This window comes from Aspergillus japonicus, assembly GCF_003184785.1.
Source record: "Aspergillus japonicus CBS 114.51 unplaced genomic scaffold BO86scaffold_2, whole genome shotgun sequence".
In the NCBI taxonomy this organism is placed as follows: Eukaryota; Fungi; Ascomycota; class Eurotiomycetes; order Eurotiales; family Aspergillaceae; genus Aspergillus; species Aspergillus japonicus.
In genome coordinates, this window is record NW_020291639.1 from 1169969 (window position 1) to 1181040 (window position 11072).

An 11072-nucleotide genomic window follows, 5' to 3' on the forward strand; every position below is an offset into this window, starting at 1 on the left:
GACATCTTACCTCAAAGAGCTTCTTCTCCACGAGCCGAGGTTCAATTCATTGGAATCCATTATCTGAGCCGACGACCCCTTCGACCTTCCCCCCCATCACCTCTGATTCCTTCCATCCATACCAACTCTGATAGATACCCACCGACCTATAACCAACCAAAAACCGCCCAGAATGCCTCTCACCAACCGCCAACTAATCTACACCAACCCGCCGAAGGCCGCCATCGACCCCTCGCTCAGCGGCAACGGCACCTTCACCCTGAAGACAGCGACCATCCCGGACGATGCACCCCTGAAGGACAACCAAGTGCTCGTGCGCATCCACTACCTGGCGCTGGAGCCCGCGATGCGCCAATGGCTGACGGCCAAACGGTCGTACATCGCGCCCGTGGAGGTCGGCAGCGTGATGCGGGGGCAGAGCATCGCCCAGATCCTGCGGGTCAGCGCAGCGCTGGCAGGCACCTACAAAGTCGGGGAGTGGGTGGCGGCGCACTCCGGGTGGCAGGAGTACGCGATCCTGCCCGCGAAGGCGATCGAGAAGATCACCATCCCGCCCGGGTGCCAGCCCACGGACGCGCTGTCTGTGCTGGGCATGACGGGGCTGACGGCGTACTTCGGCATGACCGAGGTCGGCCAGCCGCGACGGGGCGATACGGTCGTCGTGTCGGGTGCGGCGGGCGCCACGGGCATGGTCGCGGGTCAGATCGCGCGCATCCAGGGCGCGAAGCGCGTGGTCGGCATCGCCGGCAGCGCGGACAAGTGTCGGTTCCTGCGCGAGGAGCTGGGCTTCGATGCCGCCATCAACTACCGCGACGCGGACTGGCGCAAGCAGCTCAAGGAGGCTACCCCGGATTACATCGATGTGTACTATGACAATGTCGGCGGCGAGATCCTGGATGCGTGTCTATTCCGCGCGGCCAAGGGGGCGCGCTTTGTCATCTGCGGCGCCATTAGCCAGTATAATGTCGAGAAGCCCCAGGGGCCGAAGAATTATCTGATGGTCATTGTGAGTTTTTTTTTTTTTTCTTGGGGTTGTGTCGAGCAGTGCTGGTGGGTGGGCACGATTGGCGGCTGCTAACGAATACACAGTCGCAACGGATCACCATGCGTGGGTTCATTGTGTTTGACTATGCCGACAAGTACGAGGCTGCGCTGAGGGAGCTGGGCACGTGGTTGGGTCAGGGGAAGATCAAGCGGAAGGAGCACATTGTGAAGGGCGGGTTGGAGACAACGCCCCAGGAGTTGATCAATCTATTCAAGGGAGTGAATACGGGTAAGATGATGGTGGAGGTGGTGCCTGAGAGCGAGGCGATCAAGGCGGACAAGGCTAAGTTGTAAGCTGAGGAGTTGCATCACGGTGACTAGAAGCAGACATATCTAGAATATCACAGACAATATGATACCATTAGGGACTAGCTAGGGGTCAACCCCGGCGCCACGATACATTATCGACATAATACAACATTCTCATAAGAAGACATTAATCATATCCACACTCCACACAGCTGCAGTTAGACAGTACCCGCGGCCAAAACATAGCCTCCGTCCACGACCAGCGTCTGCCCGTTCAGATACTGGTTGGTGGCCGCGAACAACACGGCACTAGCCATATCCTCATCCTTACCGGGTCGTCCCGCGGGGACCTTACCCTCATACTTCTCCTTCTCGAGGGCACTCTTCTGCTTTTCATCACTCTCACCAGCGGTCATCTCGCTGGGGAACACGCCGGGGGCGATGTTGTTGACACGGATGCGCAGCCCGGAGCTGGAGATCTCATGCGCCAGCATCTTGGTCAGATGGATGGCGGCGCCCTTGGAAGCATTGTAGGCGAAGTGGTGCTGGCTGGTCTTGACGATGCCGGAGATGCTGGTGACGTTGATGACGGTGCTGCTCCAGCCGTGGGCCTGCTCGCTGCTCTTCTGCAGGAGGGGCAGGAAGGCCGCGGTGACCAGGTAGGGGTGCACGACGTTGGTGCGGTAGACGCTCTCCCACTCCTCGGGCGAGGAGCTCTCGTCAAACAGCGCCTTGCTCAGCTCCGCCGCGTTGTCGGGCTCCGTGTTCTGCGTGCTGCTGCTGATCCCCGCGTTGTTGATCAGGATGTCCAGCCGGCCGGACTCCCGTGACGAGATCTCCTGCACCAGCTTCTGGATGCTGGCCTTGTCCGTCACGTCCGCCGGCAGCGGGATGATCTCCCCCTTCGCCGACTGGCCGCCGTACAGCTCCGCCACCCGCTCCAGCTTCTCCGACGTCCGCCCCGTGATGTACACTTTGCTGCCGTTGGTGGCGAGCGCCTGTGTGGCCATCAGGCCGATGCCGCTGCCGCCGCCGGTGATGAGGGCCACTATTTGTAGGTGTGGTGTTAGTAGGTGTGGATTACAAGAAGAGGGGTGCAATGAGTGTGTGAAAGTATGACGCGGGAATTCGGAAGTGTGCTGGTACACTTGAGGTCAAAAGTCCAGGAAATATAAACGTACCCTTATCCTTGACATTGAACAGGCTCTCCAAGGTGAAGTTGGTGTTGCTGACTTCCGACGCCATTGTGGTTGTTGGTTTCCTGAATTGAGGTATCGTTGCTGCGAATAGTGTAGGTCGTGAGGTTGTGAAGGTTCTGGATGCAGTCTCACTGGCGGGAAGAGATAGCCGGCTATATAGCTGGCTTGGGCGATGGCGTAATGAAGCGCCGAGAGCGCGTGGCAACAGAATACTGCGGTTGAACATGATGGTAGTGCATGGAAGAATCGTTTGGCTGGCGTGATTGAGTGGGTTTATTGTAGGTGTTGTTGGGGCACCATCATCAGTATGACGTTTTCGGCGCCGGGGCGGATGAAGTCATGGTGATGGTGAGAAGTACATGGTACGAGTAGTATACGATCTGTTCACTAAACCGTCGGCCCCTGTTGATCTCTACGCATATTCAGGAACGGCACTCTATCTGTGATATTTACAGCTACCCAGCTAGTGATCCGGCCAGGAATGAAGAAAAATAGCCCAACAGAACAACAGTTCCTATGTATACACAGCGAGTTTGATTTACTACCCACTGAACTAAAGACAGACCAGTCCATCCTATTAACAGTTGCAGCCTATATGGTATCCACTGCAGCAGAATTATGTTCAAGAATAAGAAATGAGAAACGAATGGGAGAAATCACCGAACCTTCCCTGCTTCTCTCACCTCGCTCATAAATCCATCCTCGTCGCCTGCCGAGGAGAGTCGCCAGTAGTCACCAACCCCGGAAGATGCTAGACCTCCACCACCAAAACCTGCCGGCATAGGAGCTGCCGGTGCACTGTGGCGTTGCTCTGTGCTACTGTTGGTCCCCGCCTGACGCGGTCCCCAGCTCAGGATTCCCTGCACCGACTGTCGACTCTGGTCGTCGGGTTTGGTGAAGCCAAACAGCTGCAGCTGCAAGCTGCCCAGAGTCGCAACCGCCGCGCGAATCATGATCCGATCTCCTTCGAATACCCAGCAGTCCCAGACTCGGCTCAGACGCTCCAAGTCCAGTCCGTTGGTCAGGAGGGAGCGAAACATCGGTTCCCAGATTTCCTCATCACTGAGACGCAGTGTCTCGTAGAGGTGCGTCGAAAGGCGTGGGAACTTGTATTTAAGCGTCGCGGACGCTAGCGAATATGTCCGACCGATAGCCCCGCGGTCGAGTGTCAAAAAGGCAACAGGAAGGGGCCGGTTGAGCGCATTGGCCATAGCGAGGAACGCGGAGGATGGAGACGGGAACTGGAGAACCAGAAGGGCCGCAATGGTATGCAGGCCAGTGACGTATCCAACATCGCTCCGATACATTGAGTAAGCCTCCAATACATCAATCAACGTCTCGCGAAGTGGACCACCAGGTTGAAATAGTTTCAAGTCCGGGAAAGCCTTAGACACGTCCTGCTCGATAGTTGCGAACCACTCCCGCATTCGCTTGTTGCTTTCCCCGGTATCACTGTCAGGACGGGCACGCACGTCCTTGGCCCGTTGCAACGCCTTCTTGTACGTTTCGTCGGAGAGAGCCAGCTCGTTGCCAATGGCCCGCTGCCAGGTCGACCCTCGGAGTCGCGGCGGCACACCGCGCCACCAGAGCTCCCGCGTGCGCGGCTCCTGAATGACATTGTCCCAGTTTGGATAGACGTACTCGTCCCAGATTTGTTGGAGGGTTTCCCGAGTATTGTCCTTCTCGCATTTCTCGGAAGCGACTTTGGCAGCTCGACGCTTGTCTGTTTGAAAGGTTAGTGGCCTGTCGAAGCTAGCTTTAGACGCAAACTTACCAGCTTCCCGTGACTGCGCCATCATCCTCTTGTACTCCTTCAAATGCCGCTTTTCCTCCAAGGGATCCTTTGGCGGCAGCCAGCTTGGCCGTGTCCGACTTAGCACCTTTTCTTTCTCCTTGCTGATAGGCAATGGATCAATCATGATATTTGACTTCTGCAACGGTGGAAGCTCAATCGGGGTCTTCGAGCCCTGCTTGGAGTCCGTGCTAGACCTCAAAGAAGACAGCCCGCTCTGCAAAGTCTCTCCGCGCCGACGCTCTCGCTCGTCAGCATGAAACTCTAGCGCTTCGGTGATGATCCGCGCCTCTTCCGACAGGTCCGACATCATGTTGTTATACGAGTAGGTTCGGGGATTGCGAGGAGAAATCTGGCCTCGTTCCGGCCCCGCAGAGCTCGACCGTGGCTTGGAGCGAGCCTTTCGTGACGTAGGGGATCGAGAGCCCGAAGGGGACTTTGGAAGTGTCACGTCTGAGACGGAATGTGACAGTGGCAATGGCCGGGGTCCCGGGCTGCGGCCGTTGGGACTTGTACTCCGGGAAGGGGCTCGATCTTGCATCGGTCGGGGAGAGATGGGAACGTTCCAGAGACTGGCATCTTCGGGCAAATCATCATCAGAATCGTGGTATTCCTCTTCCAGATCCTTGAGCGTTCTGCGAGTGCGCTGCCAGGATGGCTTGCGGTTGAGTGTCCGGGGAGCAGCGGGGGCCAGAGACAAGCTGTGTGTGGAAGGTGAGGATCCTAAGCTCGAAGTGGGTCGCAAAGGCGAGTTCGATCGCGATCGACGGGGTTTCGACACTTGAAGCGGTGCATGCTTATTCGCAGTAGGATCCCGCTGGGTTCCGGTCTTGGTGTTGTGTCCGCCGCGGCCTGGCTGGATCAGGGTGCCGTTGGTCTGTCCCGTCAATTTACTCGGTTTCGTGGCGGTCAAATCGCGGGTTGTAACTACAGCTGACTTGGCCTGCATCCTGGCTGGGAAAGTCTGCGTGATAGTGCCCGCCCGACTAAAAGGGACCTTGTTGTCCATATAGGCGATATGCGCTTCGTCTTGGAGGTCGACTTCTTCGAAGTTGGCAATATCGGTGAAAAGAGCCTCGGGGCCGGAATGTTGGGAGGAAGAACGAAAGGAGGAAGACTTGGAGGATTTGGACCCGGTCAGATCGGGCGGAGAATTTGGAGTCGAGCAGATGGTCGTCATCGCGGACAGTGCTTCGATGTTCGGACGACACGCTCCAGCAGTGGGAAAAACGAACCCGATTATAGACTTCTGGGAAGACGAATGAGGTCGGTGTAAACAAAGAATTGACTGCGCCGGGTTCCGATCGCGCCGCGAGCGTTGACCCAACCAGAGCCAAAAGTGTTTAGATGATAATGCGTTCGACGTCGCAGGGTTGATCTGATATACAGGAAGAGTGAAGTCGAACGGCAGTCGCGCCCGTTGGACCAGGCTGTAATATTCCGGGGGTGGGTCAATTCAAGAAGAGCTGGACAGGGAGATCAGGCGTTAGTTGGCAAGAATGAGCGCATTGGGGGCCGCAACAGCAGGGGAGGGGAGGGAGGGATGAGAAAAGGAGACGGGAGAGGAACTAACCATCGACTGTAGGGAGATACCGAGAACGAAGGATCAGACAGGAGAGTGAGTATGTACTGTACGGAGGGTACTCAGTATTGTTTGTTCAACGATTGACTTGACAAGCGAAAGACAGGAATGCAGCGAAACGAAAGGAATAATAGATGGAAGGAAGAAAGAAAGACGAGAGGAAGAAAAGAAATAATGGAAATAGAGAGTTGGACAAAGCGGGAACAGAAGAAGGAGAAGGGGAAGGGAAGAGGAGAGGAGAAGGAAGAACGAATAAATGGAACTACACTAAAGTGACGGGGAAATGATGAACTTGCTGCATCCGGTGATGGAGAGTGGAGGAGAGGGAGGAGAACGGAGGGCGAGAGGGAGGGATTGGGAGAGGGAGAGTGGATGAGGTGGTAATACACATACGTAGGAAAGAGTACGTCAAGGTAACAGCTAGGCTGCTCCTCCCTACTCCTACTGCGCGAAGTTGCTCGGTAGAGCACTAAGGACCGTACCAAGTCGGTAAAATCCTGTACCAAATTGGTACTGCACCTCACCAGCGAGAGCCTCAGGCCATCGCAATCCCTCGAATTCCTCTTTATCTACGCCCCAGTGTGCCCCAGGAGGTAAGCCAGGCTGCTGCCATCTGCTAACTAAACTAACCACTAGACTATTAACTCCCTAGTTCACTTGTCGGCAGTGTCCACTGTCATTGTCGACGACGGTCTGGCCAATCCGCTAACACCGCACCAAATGAAGCCCTAGCGATACCATTTCCCACCTTAAAAGCTTCATTGGCTGGCTGCCGGTAAGATGAGTTCCAGGTAATGCCGCCCCTCTCTCTTTTTTTCTAGGATCTCTTTCAATCTCATTTTACCAGAAGATTACCGGCTCTCACGGTTAACTTACACTACCACTGATGAGTTGCCAGATACAGACTGGAAATGAGATTAGCTTTCCTGGAAGGACGACGAATTCAGTTGATCCAATGAAACTTAGTAGTTTCTGAATTCTGAACCATTGTAGGACCGGGCAGCGAGTGGTTCGACGTGAGGGCACCACCCACTACACCATGATGAGATGATCGAAACCGGCAGGAGGAGGTGAGGAACTCCCCCCGAGGCAAATCAGAGATGCAACGCACCGCCACAGCTGAGACGAGATCGACTGGAAAGATCGCTGCGCTGCGAGGAGGTGCGCTGCTACTCTACTCCGTACTCTCCAGACGAACTCGGGGAGGGTAACAATTGCGCAGTGCTCAGGGCTGCGACTCCAGATCGATCCTGAGAACCCTCGATCCAAAATTTGCCTCCCCCTTTCCTTTTTTTCTTTCCCTTCTTCTTTTCTTTTGTTTTGTTTTCTTCGCCTACGATAGACCGTAAAACCCATCCCTTCTGTTTTTTTTCTCTTCTTCTTGTACTTCACCCCTGACCCAGAGAATCCTCGTCCCTATGGTAGAGGTTCCGTGGGTTGTCGGCCTGAGGATTGAGGATTGCCAGGTACGTACCGGGCGTACCGGTGGTACGCATAGAACGAGCACCTTTCGGAGGTGGACCGCCACTGACCTCGGTGGAGGGGGGTTTGTGGTACTTCTCCGTACTGTACCTGAATTATCGAGAGGAATAATTCTCCACTCCCCAAAGCAAAAAGTAGCTCCGACCCGGCTTGGAGCCACAGCCCTAATCCGTCTTGGGCAGTCCACGCTTGCGGTAGTTAAGTTAGTCTAGTCAAACGAAAGCAAAACAAAAAATAATTGAAGATTGATTATTAACTAATGAAAATACTCGCACCACTACCCTCTACGGTTACATCCCACACCCACTCCTACAACCACAACCACACTAGAACAAGCGGCACTGTCATCTAGAAGAACAATCATGAACAACAATGCAACCTTATTGTGTCTTAGACTTCTGACTGAGTACGTACTCTGAGGTCAATCCTTGGCTGCGATCGGATCTGCTGGGGGGGTTACTCCCTATCTCCGTCCACGGACATCTCAGACATCCATGATCCATGAGATCTCACACACTCACGGACCGGTCGAGATTGCCGATCAACGGACCACTCTTTTCCTGTTGGCGGATGACCCGGATTTCCTGCTTCCGTCGCTGTAGTAATCTTGTCGTCACTAAGGGAGAGCCTTCCCCTCTGAACCGGTTCTCGCAAAACACGAACCACAATCCTCATGTTTATTACATCACATCATTGTTCTTAGTCTGATCCTGTTCACACAAACAACATCCCCGACTGGGATTGTCGATACTAGCCATTTCCAGTCCTTTTTTTCCCCTGATCCAACCAACCCACATCATTTCAGTACCCCGGGTACAAGCTAGACTAAGGCAAAGGTAAAAACCAGCCAAACGGTCGCTCAGCCAGAGCCGGTGCCAAGGAAACGCCTCCCGGGAGTCTATCAGAACTTCCACTTGTCATAGACGGCATTGCCGCGGCGCACCACTAGGGCCAGACGAGCAGCTGTGGCCGTGGATTTGGGATGGGTCTCGCGTAAAATTGCCTGCAGCCAGCGCAGGACAGCTACGTACCGCGTCTGCTTGCGGCCAAGAACGGCTTGGAAGGCTGCCGCAGCCAGATACTCGACCTCGGCCGGTTGCGCAGAACAGATCGCGGCCGAGTTGACCTTCTCTTGTCGACGGCTCGTAATCAACCGGTTGGCAAGATAGACAAGATCACGAATGATCCGGATTACGACCTCTGGTGCAGGATGTGCTTGTACGGACAGGGCGCGCGTGTACCGGTACAGCCGCATGCCCGAGATGACGAAGCTCGCATACAGATTAGCCAATGCGACTTCAACCGAGTTGTGGTGAGTATCAAGATACATCGGATGCATGAGCGCCTTGAAGGACGTTAGTAACTTGCGATGCAGCGAGCGGGCGGGGGTTCGCGTCGATTCCACGGTCAAGGAGTTGGCCAGGCTCGCCGCGACCGATTCGCCCCCGTCGAGGATCCGGTCGTGGTCTTTGTGCAGCTCTAGTGTGCGGGAGTCGATCAGGCTACCGCAGTAAGGGAACAACTTAGCGTCTACGATGCGGGGGATGTGCGCGCCATCCACTTGGACGGAGAAGTTGACCAGACTCTTGGCTGGGTTTACGGAGATCCCATACGCTGGCTGGCCCCGGATCATCACCTGCAGAAAGCGCTTGGCTTGGGCGAGGTCTGACGTAACGAGTAGGAAGTCATCGATCAAGCGAAGAAGCAGAGTATCGCCGGATTGAAGGAATCCCAGCACCTCCCGTTCCATCTCCGCGTAGAAAAGATTACACAGCAGACTGGAGAGGACCGAGCCCTGGGGTATACCGTTGCGCTGGCGGAAAAAGCGCTCTCCGAACTTGACCATGTTGTTCCGCACATGCTCTTCAAGAAGATCAAGTAGATCATCTGAATGCTTCTCCCATTGCCAGAATGTATCCACAAAGACAGTATTTCTTCGTTGGCTGGTGCCTCCTCTGCTGGCCAACTCTTCCAAATGCTGGGGACTCTTTGTTGGGGCAGCTCTACCCACCCATCTCTTCCAAGCCCGGCTTTGCCGCTGCTCATGAAGCGGCCACATATTGTTGAACTCGTCTGCCGGCTTCATCTCCACATATTTCGTAAGATGATATGCTTCTGCAGAAACCACCTTGTCAACGAGACGAACCATACTTTGTTGTGGAATAGTGTCAAAGCAAGACTGAATGTCGACTTTGACGAAGTACAGCCGAGGTAAAGACGATGGACCGACAGCCGCCGGCTGTCGCGCGAGTAAGTCCCTCTTGAACCTCTTCAGCCGAGAATGCAACTCTCCAACCGAGTTTAGGCACGAACCTAACTGGGCTAGATTGTGCATCTTCTCGTAGTTCAGCACACTGAGAATGGGGCCGACCGTGGAATTTACAGTGCGTTTCGAGGATGGCATCCGTCGTTTAAGATTCACAATGGGACGGATACCAGTGGCTTTTGGTAAAAGGCGTAAGGTCCCATACCCCAGCGTCCTCTGTCCCAGCACCCGTTGGGCTTCTTCCGGCCTCAATTCTTCGAACATAGAAGCCTGCAGTTCAGCTATCGGCTGCTCGGTCAGATTGCGCCAGACATCGTGCCGGAAATAGAACAACCTATTTCGATGGCACTGGGATTCGGTGACATAAAAGGCTGCACGAATTAGGGGGATGAGAATGGACTCGAATAAGTAGTATATAAACTCATGAAAGAGTTCCGTGCGCTTCTGCAGGTCGGAGAGCGAAAGCTTATGATGTGATGGATCGACAAGTTGATTGCGGCCAGCAGCGGGACCGAGCCAGGATATGCAAGATATCTGCAAGCAATAATCGGCCCGTTAGCATGCATGACACAATGTCGATCTTGAGTTTGTGCAAACAAACCTTGACGCCCTTGCACACTTCCTGGAGGGACAGATTTTCGTATCGTCGCATACGGACAAACCTGTCAACATTCTTGAAAATCACACTCTGGTTGTGAACCCTGTTCTGCCCGGTACCAAAGAATCGTGGTGGAATTAATTTACTGATAACGGCTTGACAGTAGGCCGAGATGGAAGAGGTCGGGGTCGCATAGTCCGCCAAACTGGGCTTCAATACAATTGCTGGTTTGGTCGCCGGCTCCCCCGCATCAAACGTGGGTATTTCGATATGATCGGGCTCTTTCTGACCTTCCGAGGTAGAGACACCCCCACTCAACGCATGTATTTCGAGTCCTCGTTCCTGGGTTGTCAGCTTCTCGGACGCCGGTGGGTTCGATTTAGCGCTTGATTGGGAGTCCTGTGTGCCGAATTTCCAGGGACCAATACGCTAGATTCTTAGCTGATTGTATCAATTGCAGGGTCGCTAGTTACACTTACCTCTGAAGAACAATAGTAGTCTAACAAGTATCCATACGGGCAGCGCTTATGACGATTGAGTAATTGTTGGACCAGCTCAAACGCCTGTCCTTGAAGGCGCTTTGGGATTTTCGCCGGCTGGACTCGTTCGTTGTTCGCGATCTGATGCTCGGAGTCTGGGGAAGGTCGTTTCCGCTTCCCTGATTTGGCTGCGATCTCATCTTCACGTGAAGAAAACTTTGAGTCGTTCTCCGGGTCAGGTTTAAAAACGTTTTTCAGTGCGAACTGCAAGGGGAAAATGTGTTGCATGACGTGGACGGCCTTGGACTGCGAGATGGACGAGGAGAATCGATTGAGAACATCTACACCAGTTATCGTATAATGATAGCGAGAAAGGGCTCT

At 54.4% G+C, this 11072-nt stretch overlaps 4 protein-coding genes across 4 annotated transcripts; 1 reads left to right on the forward strand and 3 right to left on the reverse strand.

The window, feature by feature from the left end:
• The first annotated feature begins 74 nt into the window (after window positions 1-74).
• BO86DRAFT_329016 (NADP-dependent oxidoreductase) lies at window positions 75-1396 on the forward strand. Its single transcript, XM_025668662.1, has 2 exons — window positions 75-1006; window positions 1090-1396. Exons 1-2 carry the CDS (start codon window positions 173-175, stop codon window positions 1336-1338), a joined length of 1083 nt encoding a protein of 360 aa, XP_025533037.1. The 5' UTR covers window positions 75-172; the 3' UTR covers window positions 1339-1396.
• A 115-nt stretch (window positions 1397-1511) lies between these two features.
• Window positions 1512-2538, reverse strand: BO86DRAFT_301701 (SDR family NAD(P)-dependent oxidoreductase; the record flags this gene model as incomplete). Its single annotated transcript, XM_025667504.1, has 2 exons — window positions 1512-2341; window positions 2475-2538. The coding sequence occupies 2 exons, from the start codon at window positions 2536-2538 to the stop codon at window positions 1512-1514; spliced, it is 894 nt and encodes a 297-aa protein (XP_025533038.1).
• A 610-nt stretch (window positions 2539-3148) lies between these two features.
• On the reverse strand, window positions 3149-5464 carry BO86DRAFT_301727 (putative TBC domain protein; the record flags this gene model as incomplete). The annotated part of the gene is made up of 2 exons (XM_025667506.1): window positions 3149-4215; window positions 4267-5464. The coding sequence occupies 2 exons, from the start codon at window positions 5462-5464 to the stop codon at window positions 3149-3151; spliced, it is 2265 nt and encodes a 754-aa protein (XP_025533039.1).
• Window positions 5465-10481: 5017 nt separating this feature from the next.
• On the reverse strand, window positions 10482-11072 carry BO86DRAFT_79038 (telomerase reverse transcriptase). The gene has a single exon (XM_025677682.1). It carries the CDS (start codon window positions 10977-10979, stop codon window positions 10650-10652), a length of 330 nt encoding a protein of 109 aa, XP_025533040.1. The 5' UTR covers window positions 10980-11072; the 3' UTR covers window positions 10482-10649.

Bases quoted from the DNA above. Each gene is read 5' to 3' on its own strand.
- BO86DRAFT_329016 (XM_025668662.1), top strand. From the start codon at position 173: ATGCCTCTCACCAACCGCCAACTAATCTACACCAACCCGCCGAAGGCC. The intron at 1,007-1,089 runs GTGAGTTTTTTT...ACGAATACACAG, and splicing joins AGAATTATCTGATGGTCATT to TCGCAACGGATCACCATGCG.
- BO86DRAFT_79038 (XM_025677682.1), bottom strand. From the start codon at position 10,979: ATGCAACACATTTTCCCCTTGCAGTTCGCACTGAAAAACGTTTTTAAA.